At 38.3% G+C, this 13,537-nt stretch overlaps 1 protein-coding gene across 1 annotated transcript in view; it reads right to left on the reverse strand.

Moving 5' to 3' along the window:
- Positions 1–13,537, reverse strand: part of SOS2 (SOS Ras/Rho guanine nucleotide exchange factor 2) — a 355,579-nt gene that overhangs the window by 175,490 nt on the left and 166,552 nt on the right. Inside the window, exon 6 of the mRNA XM_053697641.1 lies at positions 207–350. Within this exon, the coding sequence (XP_053553616.1) occupies positions 207–350 (144 nt within the window). The remainder of the gene's footprint in view (positions 1–206; positions 351–13,537) is intronic.

Consider the following 13,537-nt stretch of genomic DNA (forward strand, 5'->3'; position numbering starts at 1 on the left):
CTACTTCTTCCATTAGCATTATCTATTTGATGAGTTAGAGCTTATCTAACGTGAAACCATCATAAGATTCTATGCTGTCCTAGAAATTTGCTACCCCCCTAACCATCACAATGTTAGCAAATATTTAAGAGGGTGTTTTCCATCTCAGAAGAACAGAAAAAAATTGTGCATTCTACAATCATGATTTTGAGGAACACTTTACTCACCTCTGCCAAATCTTCAAAACAGCTTCCCACCAGAGGATGTGGGATGCTTTCATCTGTCATCTCCACGGTGTCCTCTATCAAACCCAGAAGCTTCACCGTCAACTCATGAATATCTAGAATGTTACTGAAGATAGCGTCTATATCCTGTGAAGAGATATAATTGGTTAGAACATATCTGGAGCATATTGAGAAAGCAGGAGATTACTACTGGCCACTAGGAGGAGGCAAAAATTCCCAAAACTCTAAGAGCACTAATCCCTCCCACCTCTCTGGTATTCCAGTCTGACATATAGCCAAGAAATAGAACGGTAGGAAAGGACAAAGCAGGGAAAATGAGGTGAAACTAGAAGTGCCACTAGAAAAAAATTACATAAAAAATTAAAATGGACAGGTCTTGTGGACTCTCACCACCACGAAATAAATTAATTTTATCAGCTAAGCATACACTTTCTTTTTTAATAAGAAGGTGAGAGCCCACTTGCCATTACTCCTGTGAAATAATACCCAAGCTGTGGAGTCTACGAGTAATTGGATGGGACAAAAAATAATTTTTAAATCAGGCACCTAATTACCAGACACTACTGCCTGAAGAAGAAAATATGTTGCTGCCTTGCAAATTAATTCAATATAAGACTCATTCTTGAAAATCCAAGAAGAGGAAACTAATGGCAATAATGTGTTTATGGAAAAGACTCTCTCACCTACAAGTAAACCATGGTAAATCAAGAGATTTAGTCAAAAAGCTGAAGAAACGGATGAAGTCCTCTGACATTTCTGTGGACCAAGGGACAAAAAATAATAATGAACCGTCTAAAAACTTTTGTATAATACAATATCTAAATTAACGGGATAGTCTAGTCAAAATTAAGCTTTCATGATTCAGATAGAGCATGCAATTTTAAGAAACTTTCTAATTTACTCCTATTATCATTTCTTCTTTGTTCACTTGGTATCTTTATATGCTCTATCTGAATCATCAAAGTTTAATTTTCATTAGACAATCCCTTTAAGTAAGAGATCATAAAAATAATTATTTAGATTAGGACAAGGAGATGGGCTATAATCTCCTCATAGGTGTTATATGAAAAATCCCTTTAGGTAAAAAATCATACTGTCTGTATCTTTATGAAAATAAAACAAGGACGCTCCCAAGAAAGAGCAACAACAAAAAAATAATCAGAAAGTCTTCCCGCAGAAGATATTGCTAAAAGCAACAAAAACTTCTAAGACGGAAGCTAAATGTCCAATGGATGTACGTTCGAAAAGAGAAACCTGTAAAGCTTGTAAAAAAAAAAATCTTCCAAAGAGGAGAAAGTCGCTTAGGCACTGGATATATCTTGACTAAGCCTGAACAAAGCCTTGATGTTAAGACACTTAGCAATTGTCCTGTAGTATAAATCAGAAAAAGCCCAAATATGACTCTTTACAGAGTTAGCAGATAAGTCATTATTTGAACCACATTGCAAAAAGAATTCATGGAATTCTAAAAGAATGCTAGCTAAAACTCTGGTTTTCATATCATGATAGAAAAACTTTCCAAATAATTTGAGACATTTTACTTGCAACAAGCTTACATGGCCTGAAATAAGGTGTTCAATACAGCATCAAAGAAACTGCCTTGTTATAAAAAATAGGTATTCAATCTCTAATCCATGAAGATGAGAAACTCAAGATCTTGATGATTGGAGAAAGCTTGAGATCTGAATCAGATTCAAAAACAAGTTCAGCAGGGCCTGACTGGAGCATTCAGATCAATGAAGAATGATCTATTCAATTCAAAATATGACTCTTGGAAACAGAAGTCATAAGGTCTATTTCTGGGAGACCCCATTGTTAAACAGCCTAGTAGAAAACTAGTTGAAGGAGAAAACATTCCTGTTGAAGGAATTGCCTACTAACAGAATCTGCTTTGACAGATTTCCTTCCTGGGATGGGAAATATAGGACATTTCTTTCATGTAATTGGCAAGAGTCCATGAGCTAGTGACGTATGGGATATACATTCCTACCAGGAGGGGCAAAGTTTCCCAAACCTCAAAATGCCTATAAATACACCCCCCACCACACCCACAATTCAGTTTTACAAACTTTTCCTCCTATGGAGGTGGTGAAGTAAGTTTGTGCTAGATTTCTACGTTGATATGCGCTTCGCAGCATACTGAAGCCCGGTTTTCCTCTCAGAGTGCAGTGAATGACAGAGGGATGTGAAGGGAGTATTGCCTATTGAATGCTATGGTCATCCTATCGGGGATCTATTTCATAGGTTCTCTGTTATCGGTCGTAGAGATTCTTCTCCTACCTCCCTTTTCAGATCGACGATATACTCTTATATACCATTACCTCTGCTGATTCTCGTTTCAGTACTGGTTTGGCTATCTACTATATGTAGATGAGTGTCTTTTGGTAAGTAAGTCTTATTTTATTTATGACACTCTCAGCTATGGTTTGGCACTTTATATGTAAAGTTCTAAATATATGTTTTATACTTATATTTGCCATGATTCAGGTTAATCAGTATATTTCCTTCTTACAGACTGTCAGTTTCATTTTTGGGAAATGCATTTAAATAAAAAAAAAATTTACCTAAAAATTTTTCATTTGACTTTTTTTCTAAATTGCGGGCTGTTAGGCTCGCAGGTGCAAAAAATGCTAGAATTTATTGCGTCATTTTTGGCGCGAGAATTACGTTTGTTTGACGTCAATGACGTCATTTCCGGCGTCGTAGTTGACACTGAGAGTTTTCACGTAGTTGCGTCATCTATGACGCTCGTGTCTGTTACAGACGTTCTTGGCGACAAAAAATATTTTGTCAGTTGTTGGCGTCATACTTGGCGCCAGATTCTGACATTATTTAAGTCTATTTCATTCTGCTTCTGGTTTTCAGAGACTTATTTTGTTTGCATTTTTTTCTCATTCCTGAAACTGTCATTTAACGAAATTGATATTTTGCTTTATATGTTGTTTTTTTTCTCTTACATTTGCAAGATATCTCAAAAACTGCTCCTGTATCAGAAAATACTGTTGGATTCCCGATGACTGATATCAGTCCTACCAAAGCTAAGTTAATTTATTTTAATGTTATGAATTTTTATCTTTAGCTATGGTTTGTAATAAGTTATCATGATAAACTTTTACATGCAGAGTCCATTAGTATTAATGCATTATCTATTGCTATTTCTTTTACATCTAATGTACAAGATATACCTAGGAATTCATAAGAATATTTTTCTGATTCTATTCTGAAGGCTTTGTCTGCCATCCCGCCTTCTAATAAAATGTATAGGTCTTTTTTAAACTTCTCATTTAGTTGATGAATTTTCAAATGACCGACAACATACTGAATTATCCTTCTCTGATGATGTTTTATCTCATTCAGAATATCCTTCATCAGATATTGACACTAACAAATCTAATTTTTTACTTTTAAATAGAGTACATTCGTTCTTTGTTGAAAAGGTGTTGATTATATTGGATATTGAGAAGACTAGTTCTTTTGATTTTAAGACTAGCTAACATTTTCTGCTTATCAACCTCCTGTGGTTTCTTCACAGGTTTTTTTCCAGTTCCTGATACTAGGGAATGGAATAGGCCTGGGACTTTTTATTCCTTCTTTAAGGTTTTTAAATTGTATCCTTTGCCAGCAGTTAGTTTAGAGTTTGGGGAAAGACTCTCTACTCTTGCTAAACATACTACTATTCCTATAGAAAATAGTATTTATTTTTTAAATTCCTTCAGATGGGAAACTTGTATCTTATCTAAGGAAAATTATTTTATTTTCAGGTCCTTTTCTTAGGCCTGCAATTTATTTGGCTGATGTTGCAACTGCTTCAACTTTCTGGTTGGATACTTTAGTGCAACAAGTATCGGATTATGATTTGTTTAGCATTGTTAAGTTGATCAACATGCTAATAATTTCATTTGTGTCGTCATTTTTTGATATTTTCACAATTGAGGTTAAATCTATGTCTTTAGCTATTTTAGCTAGAAGAACTTTGTGTCTTAAATCTTGGAATGCTATTTTGATTTCTAAGATCCATATTTCTTTTTTTCCAAGGTAATCAATTATTTGTTTCACAATTGGATTCGATTCTTTCAACTGTTACTTTGGGGAAGGGAGTTTTTTTGCTTCAAGATTAAGTTCTAAGAGTAAATCTTAAGCTTATATTAGTTTTTGTTCTTAATAAGGAACGGAATCCTAATTCTTCCCCAAATATCATGTTTATAATTAGAAAGCTTTCTTCAACATGGAATTAATTCAAGCCATTTAAAAGATCTAAGTCAGCCCCCAAATTTGCATGTAGGTGCGGCTCTTCTTCCAGCTTAGCTGGTAAGGGGCAGGTTAAGACTTTTTAAAATTTGTTTGGTTCAATTCGGTCCAAACTTCTTAGATTGGGGTACAGAATAGGATTCAGAGTAAAACCGCCTGTGAGAAGTCTTTTTCTCTCTAGCATATTCCAGCTATTCCAGTAAAGGCTCACACTTTCCTGAAGTGTGTTTCAGACCTATATGTATTGGGTACTTGTAAAGCGCGGCTGGTCACCCGTTGGGGTCTCAAGGAGCTGCTCAGACCTGGAGTTATCTGGGGTATTCATACCAGTTCCATTTCAGGAAGGGGGTTTGGTGTTTTGTTCAAAACTATTCATTGTCCCAAAGATAGAAAATCTTTTTGAATTGTCATATAAGAGTACCATCTTTTAGAATGGTGTTTATATGGTCTATTCTGCCTTTTGGTCAGCAAGGGCATTATTTGTTTACAATAGATACAATAGATGCATATCTTCATATTCGGTTTTCATTCAGATTATTTTCATTTTCTGAGATTCTTTTTTTTAGACAAGCATTACCAATTTGTTGCTTTTCCTTCTGGCCTAGCGACAGCTCTAAAAATCTTTTCAAGGTTCTCAGTGTTTCCTTATTTGGACGATCTCGTGGTACTTGCTCAGTCTTTTCGTTCTGCAGAATCTCATACGATTCAACTTTTGTTGTTTCTTCAAAGACATGGTTGGAGGATCTTTTTATCAAAAGTTCCTTGATTCCTCAGACAAGGGTCACCTTTTTTAGGTTTCCAGATAGATTGTGTCAATGTCTTTGTCTCTAACAGATAAGAGACAATTATATTGTCTCTATTATTTCCTTCAGTAGCTATATGCATGGAAGTTTTAGGTCTCATGACTGCAGCATTGGATTCGATTCCCTTTGCTCATTTTCATATGAAACCTTTCCAGTTTTTTATGCTGAATTAATGGTGCAGGGATTATTCTAGGATATCACTTTTAATATCTTTGAATCCCAATATTCAACTATCTTTGACTTGGTGGTTAGATCACCATCATATAGTTCTACGGGTCTCTTCGGTTCATCCAACCTGGACCATGATCACAACAGATGCGAGTCTTTTAGGTTGGGAAGCTGTCTGGGGATCTCTGTCAGCACAAGGGGTTTTGGAAATTTCAAGAGGCATGGGTAATAACTAAATTTATGCTTACCTGATAAATTACTTTCTTTTACAATATGACGAGTCCACGGATTTCATCCTTACTTGTGGGATATTAACCTCCTGCTAACAGGAAGTGGCAAAGAGCACCACAGCAGAGCTGTATATATAGCCCCTCCCCTTCCCCTCCACCCTCAGTCATTCGGCCGAAGGTTATAGGAAGAGAAAAGGAAAGGCTAAAAAGGTGCAGAGGTGACTGAAGTTTTCAAAAAATAAAATAAACTTGTCTTAAAATAACAGGGAGGGCCGTGGACTCGTCATATCGTAAAAGAAAGTAATTTATCAGGTAAGCATAAATTTAGTTTTCTTTTACAAAGATATGACGTGTCCACGGATTTCATCCTTACTTGTGGGAAGCCAATACCAAAGCAATAGGACACGGATGAAAGGGAGTGACAAGACAGGAACCTAAACGGAAGGCACCACTACTTGAAGAACCTTTCTCTCAAAGATAGCCTCAGAAGAAGCAAAAGTATCAAATTTGTAAAATTTGGAAAAAGTGTGAAGGGACGACCAAGTCGCAGCCTTACAAATCTGTTCAACAGATGCATCGTTCCCATGTGGAAGCCACAGCCCTAGTAGAATGTGCCGTAATTGTTTCAGGAGGCTGCTGTCCAGCAGTCTCATATGCCAGGTGGATGATCATTCTCAGCCAAAAAGAAAGAGGTAGCCGTAGCTTTCTGACCCCTACGCTTTCCAGAATAAACAATGAATAATGAAGATGATTGACAGAAATCCTTAGTTGCCTGTAAGTAAAACTTTAAGGCACGGACCACGTCCAAGTTATGTAACAGAAGCTCCTTCTTAGAAGAAGGATTAGGACACAAGGAAAGAACAACAATTTCCTGATTAATATTCTTATTCAAAACAACCTTAGGAAGGAACCCGGGTTTGGTACGTAAAACCACCTGAAATATGAGATAAGGTGAATCACACTGTAATGCTTAAAGCTCAGAAACTCTTTGAGCAGAAGAAATAGCAACCAAAAACAGAACTTTCCAAGATAATAGTTTAATATCTATGGAATGCATAGGTTCAAACGGAACCCCTTGCAGAACTCGAAGAACTAAATCCAAACTCCAGGAGTAATAGGTCTAAATACAGGCTTAATTCTAAATAGAGCCTGACAAAAAGACTGAACATCTGATACATTTGCCAAACGTTTGTGAAACAGAATTGACAAAGCTGAAATTTGTCCCTTTAAGGCAGAGATTTGAAAACTTTTTTTTGCCGTGGCCACACTTTTTTACATTAAAAAATCCTGTGCACACCACCATCCCAAAATTTTACAAAATCACACATTGTAGCCTAATACAGGATATATATACAGTATATATATATATATATATATATATATATATATATATATATATATATATATACATACATACATACACACACTGTACTGTGTTGTCATACCATGCCTCCTACAAACTATACATGACATATTGACATTCATTCACAAACAATCATAATGATTGTCTGTGAATGAATGTCAATATCATGCTTGTAAATGATGCCTGATGAGCCTGTCACATACCTCCCAATATTTCAAAATTTGAAAGAGGGACACCCCCGCACTGTTGTCAGTCTGCCGCAGCACACCTGAAGATCTCTCACGGCACACTAGTGTGCCACGGCACACTGGTTGAAAAACACTGCTTTAAGGAACTTGATGATAACCCTTTCTCCAATCCTTTTTGGAGAAAAGACAAAAATCCTCGGAATCCTAACTTTACTCCATGAGTAACCCTTGGATTCACACCAATAAAGATATTTACGCCATATCTTATGATAGATCTTTCTAGTGACAGGCTTTCTAGCCTGTATCAAAGTATTAATAACTGAATCAGAGAATCCTCGCTTCGATAAAATCAAGAGTTCAATCTCCATGCAGTCAGTTGCAGAGAAATTAGATTTGGATGTTGGAAAGGACCTTGAATGAGAAGGTCCTGTCTCAACGGAAGTTTCCACGGTGGCAGAGAGGACATGTCCACTAGATCCGCATACCAAGTCCTGCGTGGCCACGCAGGCGCTATCAGGATCACTGAAGCTCTCTCCTGTTTGATTCGAACAATCACGCGTGGGAGGAGAGGAAACGGCGGAAACACATAAGCTAGGCTGAACAACCAAGGTACTGCCAAGGCATCTATCAGTTCGGCCTGAGGATCCCTTGACCGGATCCGTATCTTGGAAGCTTGGCATTCTGACGGGATGCCATCAAATCCAATTCCGGTCTGCCCCATCTGAGAATCAATGAGGCAAATACCTCCGGGTGAAGTTCACACTCCACCGGATGAAAAGTCTGTCGACTTAGAAAATCTGCTTCCCAGTTCTCTACCCCTGGGATATAGATCCCTGACAGATGACAAGAGTGGGCCTCTGCCCAACTGATTATCTTGGATACTTTTATCATCGCTAAGGAACTCCTTGTTCCCCCCTGATGATTGACATATGGCACAGTCGTTATGTTGTCCGACTGGAATCTGATGAATTTGGCCGAAGCCAACTGAGGCCACGCCTGAAGCGCATATTCTCAGTTCCAGAATATTGATTGGAAGTAGAGACTCCACCTGAGTCCAAACACCCTGAGCCTTCAGGGAGTTCCAAACTGCACCCCAGCCCAGAAGGCTGGCATCTGTTGTCACTATCACCCACGAGGGTCTGCGGAAACAAGTCCCCTGGGACAGATGATCTGGCGACAACCACCAAAGAAGAGAGTTTCTGGTCTTTTGATCCAGAATTATCTTTGGAGATAAATCCGCATAATCCCCATTCCACTGACCGAGCATGCACAGTTGCAGTGGTCTGAGATGAAAGCGAGCAAACGGAACGATGTCCATTGCCGCAACCATTAATTTGATTACCTCCATACACTGAGCCACTGATGGCCGAGGAATGGACAGAAGTGCTCAGCAAGCATTCAAAATCTTTGATTTTCTGACCTCCGTCAGAAATACTTTCATGGCTACCGAGTCTATCAGAGTTCCCAAGAAAAGGAACCCTTGTCTGTGGAACAAGTGAACTCTTCTCTATGTTCACCTTCCAGCCGTGAGTTCTCAGAAAAGACAACACTGTTTCCGTGTGAGATTTTGTCAGATCATATGTTGACGTCTGAATCAGAATATCGTCCAGATAAGGCGCCACCCTAGAACCTTTGTGAAGATTCTGGGTGCTGTGGCCAACCCGAAAGGAAGAGCCACGAACTGATAATGTTTGTCCAAGAAGGCAAACCTTAGAAACCGATGATGATCTTTGTGGATTGGAATATGAAGGTAAGCATCCTTCAAATCCACGGTAGTCATATATTGACCCTCCTGGATCATTGGCAAAGTCTTTCGAATTGTCTCCATCTTGAATGATGGAACTCTTAGAAATTTGTTTAGACACTTGAGGTCCAAAATGGGTCTGAACGTTCCCTCTTTTCTGGGGACCACAAATAGGTTTGAGTAAAACCCCTGTCCCGGTTCCAATTTTGGAACAGGACAGATTACCCCCATAGTAAAAAGGTCTTTTACACAGCATAGGAACGCCTCTCTCTTTATCTGGTTTGCAGATAATTTTGAAAGATGAAATCTCCCTCTTGGGAGCAAATCCTTGAATTCCAATTGATAACCGTGGGTCACTATTTCTAGTGCCCAGGAATCCTGAACATCTCTTGCCCAAGCCTGAGCAAAGAAAGAAAGTCTGCCCCCTACTAGATCCGGTCCCGGATCGGGAGCCACCCCTTCATGCTGCTTTGTGGAAGAAGAAGCGTGGGGTCTTCCTTTAAAGTTCAGAAAGAAACAAAAATTATTCTGTTTACCCCTCATTTTAACCGACCTATCCTGAGGTAGGGCATGGCCCTTACCTCCTGTAATATCAGCAATGATCTCCTTCAATTCTGGCCCAAAAAGGGTCTTACCTTTACAGGGAATAGCTAAAAGATTATGTTTTGATGACACATCAGCAGACCACGATTTCAGCCACAATGCTCTACGTGCTAAAACAGCAAATCCTGCATTTTTTTACGCTAATTTAGCCATTTGAAAAGCGGCATCAGTAATAAAAGAATTAGCTAGCTTAAGAGCCTTAATTCTATCTAGAATGTCATCTGATGGAGTCTCAACCTTAAAGGGCCACTGTAAGTAAATATTTTCTATGCATGTTACTAACTAACTACCCCAAATACACTTTTTATCAATAGCATTTCATTAACATATCTCTACCGTATATCAGAAATCTTGTCTGCAAATTTAATTGTTTTCCAAACCCCCTACGTGGGTATCCTTTGCTCTGTACCAATCCGTTTACAATACCTAGGTTTCAAAATGGCGCTTTAAACACAAAGTTATTGGTTTAAGTATTTTGAACATGCAGTGCTGAAAATAGTGGAAAGGATAACGTGACATCATCGGCGAATAAAAGAAATAACTTTTAGAACGTTATGAAACTTCGTTTTGGAGAAAATATAGGTCAGTAGGTTTTAATTGTTTATTAACTTTAATATGTTAGTTGTTTAGCTTAAAAATTATAACAGAAAGTAATCCTTTAAGAGACTCTTCTAGAGCCTCAAACCAAAAAGCTGCTGCAGTAGTTACTGGAACAATGCAAGCCGTAGGTTGTAAAAGAAATCCGTGATTAACAATTAATTTCTTTAGTAGACCCTCTAATTTCTTTTCCATAGGATCCTTGAAAGCACAACTATCCTCAAGGAGTATAGTAGTACGCTTAGCTAGGGAAGATATAGCTTCCTCTACCTTAGGAACGGTTTGCCATGAGTCCCAAATGGTATCTGATATAGGAAACATTTTCTTAAAATTAGGAGAGGGAGAAAACGGTATACCTGGTCTATCCCATTCCTTACTAATAATTTCCAAAATTCTCTAGGAACCGGAAAAACATCAGTGTAAGTAGGAACTTCCAAATATTTATCCATTTTACACAATTTCTCTGGAGGAATCACAATAGGATCACAATCATCCAGAGTCGCTAAAACCTCCCTAAGCAAAAGGTGGAGGTGTTTAAGCTTAAATTTAAATGACATAGCATCCGAATCTGTCTGAGGCAAAACATTCCCTGAATCAGAAATTTCACCCTCAGACAGTAATTCCCTGATCCCCAACTCAGAGCACTGTGAGGGAACATCGAAAATAGCTAATAAAGCATCAGAGGATTCAGCATTTACATTAATACTTGACCTACTGCGTTTACCCTGCAACACTGGGAATTTAGACAATACCTCTGTAAGGGTAGTTGACATAACTGCAGCCATCTCCTGCAGAGTAAAGGAATTAGACGCACTAGAAGTACTAGGCGTCGCTTCTTTGGGCATAAAAGGTTGCAACACTTGTGGAGAATTGGATGGCATATCCTGATTCTCTTCAGACTGAGAATCATCCCTAGGCACACTTACTTTATTTAAAATATGCTTTTTACATTGTAAAGCCCTTTCAGTACAAAAGTTACACAATATTAGAGGGGGTTGCACAATAGCTTCTACACACATAGAATAATGAGAAACCTGAATGTCAGACATGTTGAACAGACTAGTAATACAACAAAAGTCGTTTAAACACTTATTTATAGCATAAAATAAACATTAGAAAAAATGTGTACTGTGCCTTTAAGAAAAGAAAAAGTGAACAATTTTTCCACTGCACCCAGAAGCAAGGGCAAAAATAAGGCTTTAGAAGTACTTATATCAACATGTAATCAAAAGATAGATAAAAATACACTCTGCACCTCGCCACAGCTCTGCTGTGGCACCTACCTGCCCCAAGGGTACTTCGAATCAAGTTTCCAACCCTTCAGACCAGCTACACAGTCCAGGAGTCACCGAGTTACTGTTTGCTGCTGCTAAGCCTGAAAAAATTGCACCAAAATAGGCTCAGCCCCTTAAGGTCAAAAGTCAGAGTAGGCCCAAACAACACCACATGGAAATGCAGTTTTGCACTAAAGTAAAAATACACACACAATATAACCCTGAAGCATAAAACCAATAAGTTTTAAGTGCCAAAAATAAAAAACATAAAACATTTTTATATTGTCTCCCATGTCACATAAAGCCCAAATATCAACTAATGATAAATATAAAATAGGGACTCTAGTAACACCCCTCTTATTAAAATAGGTTTTACTGCTTACCCCATTCCCAAACAGGGAAATACTGCCAGCCAGTTCTGATACACCAAGTCTCCTCAGAAAAAAAGGCTGCACATACCTTAATGCTGCTTGTAGCATGAAACCGGTCTCCACACTGAAGATGTCTCATGGTTACCTTCAGAAGTCTTGTAGGAACCAGCGTGGATCTTAGTTACAAATGCTAAGATCATCAAACCTCAGGGCAGAAATCTTCTTCCATATCCCCCTGAGGAAAATAGTATGCACCGGTACCATTTAAAATAAAAAAACTTCTTGATTGAAGAAACTAAAACTAACACCTCACTTTACCATGTCTTCCTAGTATAACACAGGCAAAGAGAATGACTGGGGGTGGAGGGGAAGGGGAGGGGCTATATATATATATATATATATATATATACACAGCTCTGCTGTGGTGCTCTTTGCCACTTCCTCTTAGCAGGAGGTTAATATCTCACAAGTAAGGATGAAATCCGTGGACTCGTCATATCTTTGTAAAAGAAAACGGATTATCTTTCTTTTTAAACAACAAAAATTCTGGTGTTGACTGTCCCTTTAAATTCCTTTTACTGTGTACATTATAGAGGATATAAGGTTGCATTGAGATAACTCCCAGGTAAATTAGCCAACTAGAAAATTGCAAGTATTATCACATAATAACGTTTCCATAATTATTAGATTAAGTATGAAAAGTCTATGTCCCTTGGCTATGAAGTACCTACTAATACTCTGCGGGCTATATGAGTGCATTAAAAATGTCTTCACTTACCTTAAAGGGACAGTCTACTCCAGAATTGTTTAAAAGATAGATAATCTCTTTATTACCCAATTACACAGTTTTGCATAACAAACACAGTTATATTAATAACAAAATTTATGCTTACCTGATAAATGTATTTCTCTTGTGGTGTATCCAGTCCACGGGTTCATCCATTACTTGTGGGATATTCTCCTTCCCAACATGAAGCTGCAAGAGGACACCCACAGCAGAGCTGTCTATATAGCTCCTCCCCTAACTGCCACTCCCAGTCATTCGACCGAAGACAAGCAAGAAAAAAAGAGAAACTATAGGGTGCAGTGGTGACTGTAGTTTAAAAATAAAAAACACCTGCCTTAAAATGACAGGGCGGGCCGTGGACTGGATACACCACAAGAGAAATAAATTTATCAGGTAAGCATAAATTTTGTTTTCTCTTGTAAAGGTGTATCCAGTCCACGGGTTCATCCATTACTTGTGGGATACCAATACCAAAGCTTTAGTACACGGATGAAGGGAGGGAAAAGGCAGGAACTTAAACGGAAGGCACCACTGCCTGTAAGACCTTCCTCCCAAAAAAAGCCTCCGAAGAAGCAAAAGTATCAAATTTATAGAATTTAGAAAAGGTATGAAGCGAAGACCAAGTCGCCGCCTTACAAATCTGTTCAACAGAGGCCTCATGTTTAAAAGCCCATGTGGAAGCTAATGCTCTAGTAGAATGAGCTGTAATTCTTTCAGGAGGCTGCTGGCCAGCAGTCTCATAAGCTAAGCGAATTATACTTCTTAGCCAAAAGGAAAGAAGTTGCCGAAGCCTTTTGGCCTCTCCTCTGTCCAGAGTAGACAACAAACAAAGCAGATGTTTGACGAAAATCTTTCGTAGCTTGTAAATAAAACTTTAAAGCACGAACCACATCAAGATTGTGTAATAGACGTTCCTTCTTTGAAAAAGGATTAAGAC

The sequence above is a fragment of the Bombina bombina genome, chromosome 1, assembly GCF_027579735.1.
Source record: "Bombina bombina isolate aBomBom1 chromosome 1, aBomBom1.pri, whole genome shotgun sequence".
Lineage (NCBI taxonomy): Eukaryota > Metazoa > Chordata > Amphibia > Anura > Bombinatoridae > Bombina > Bombina bombina.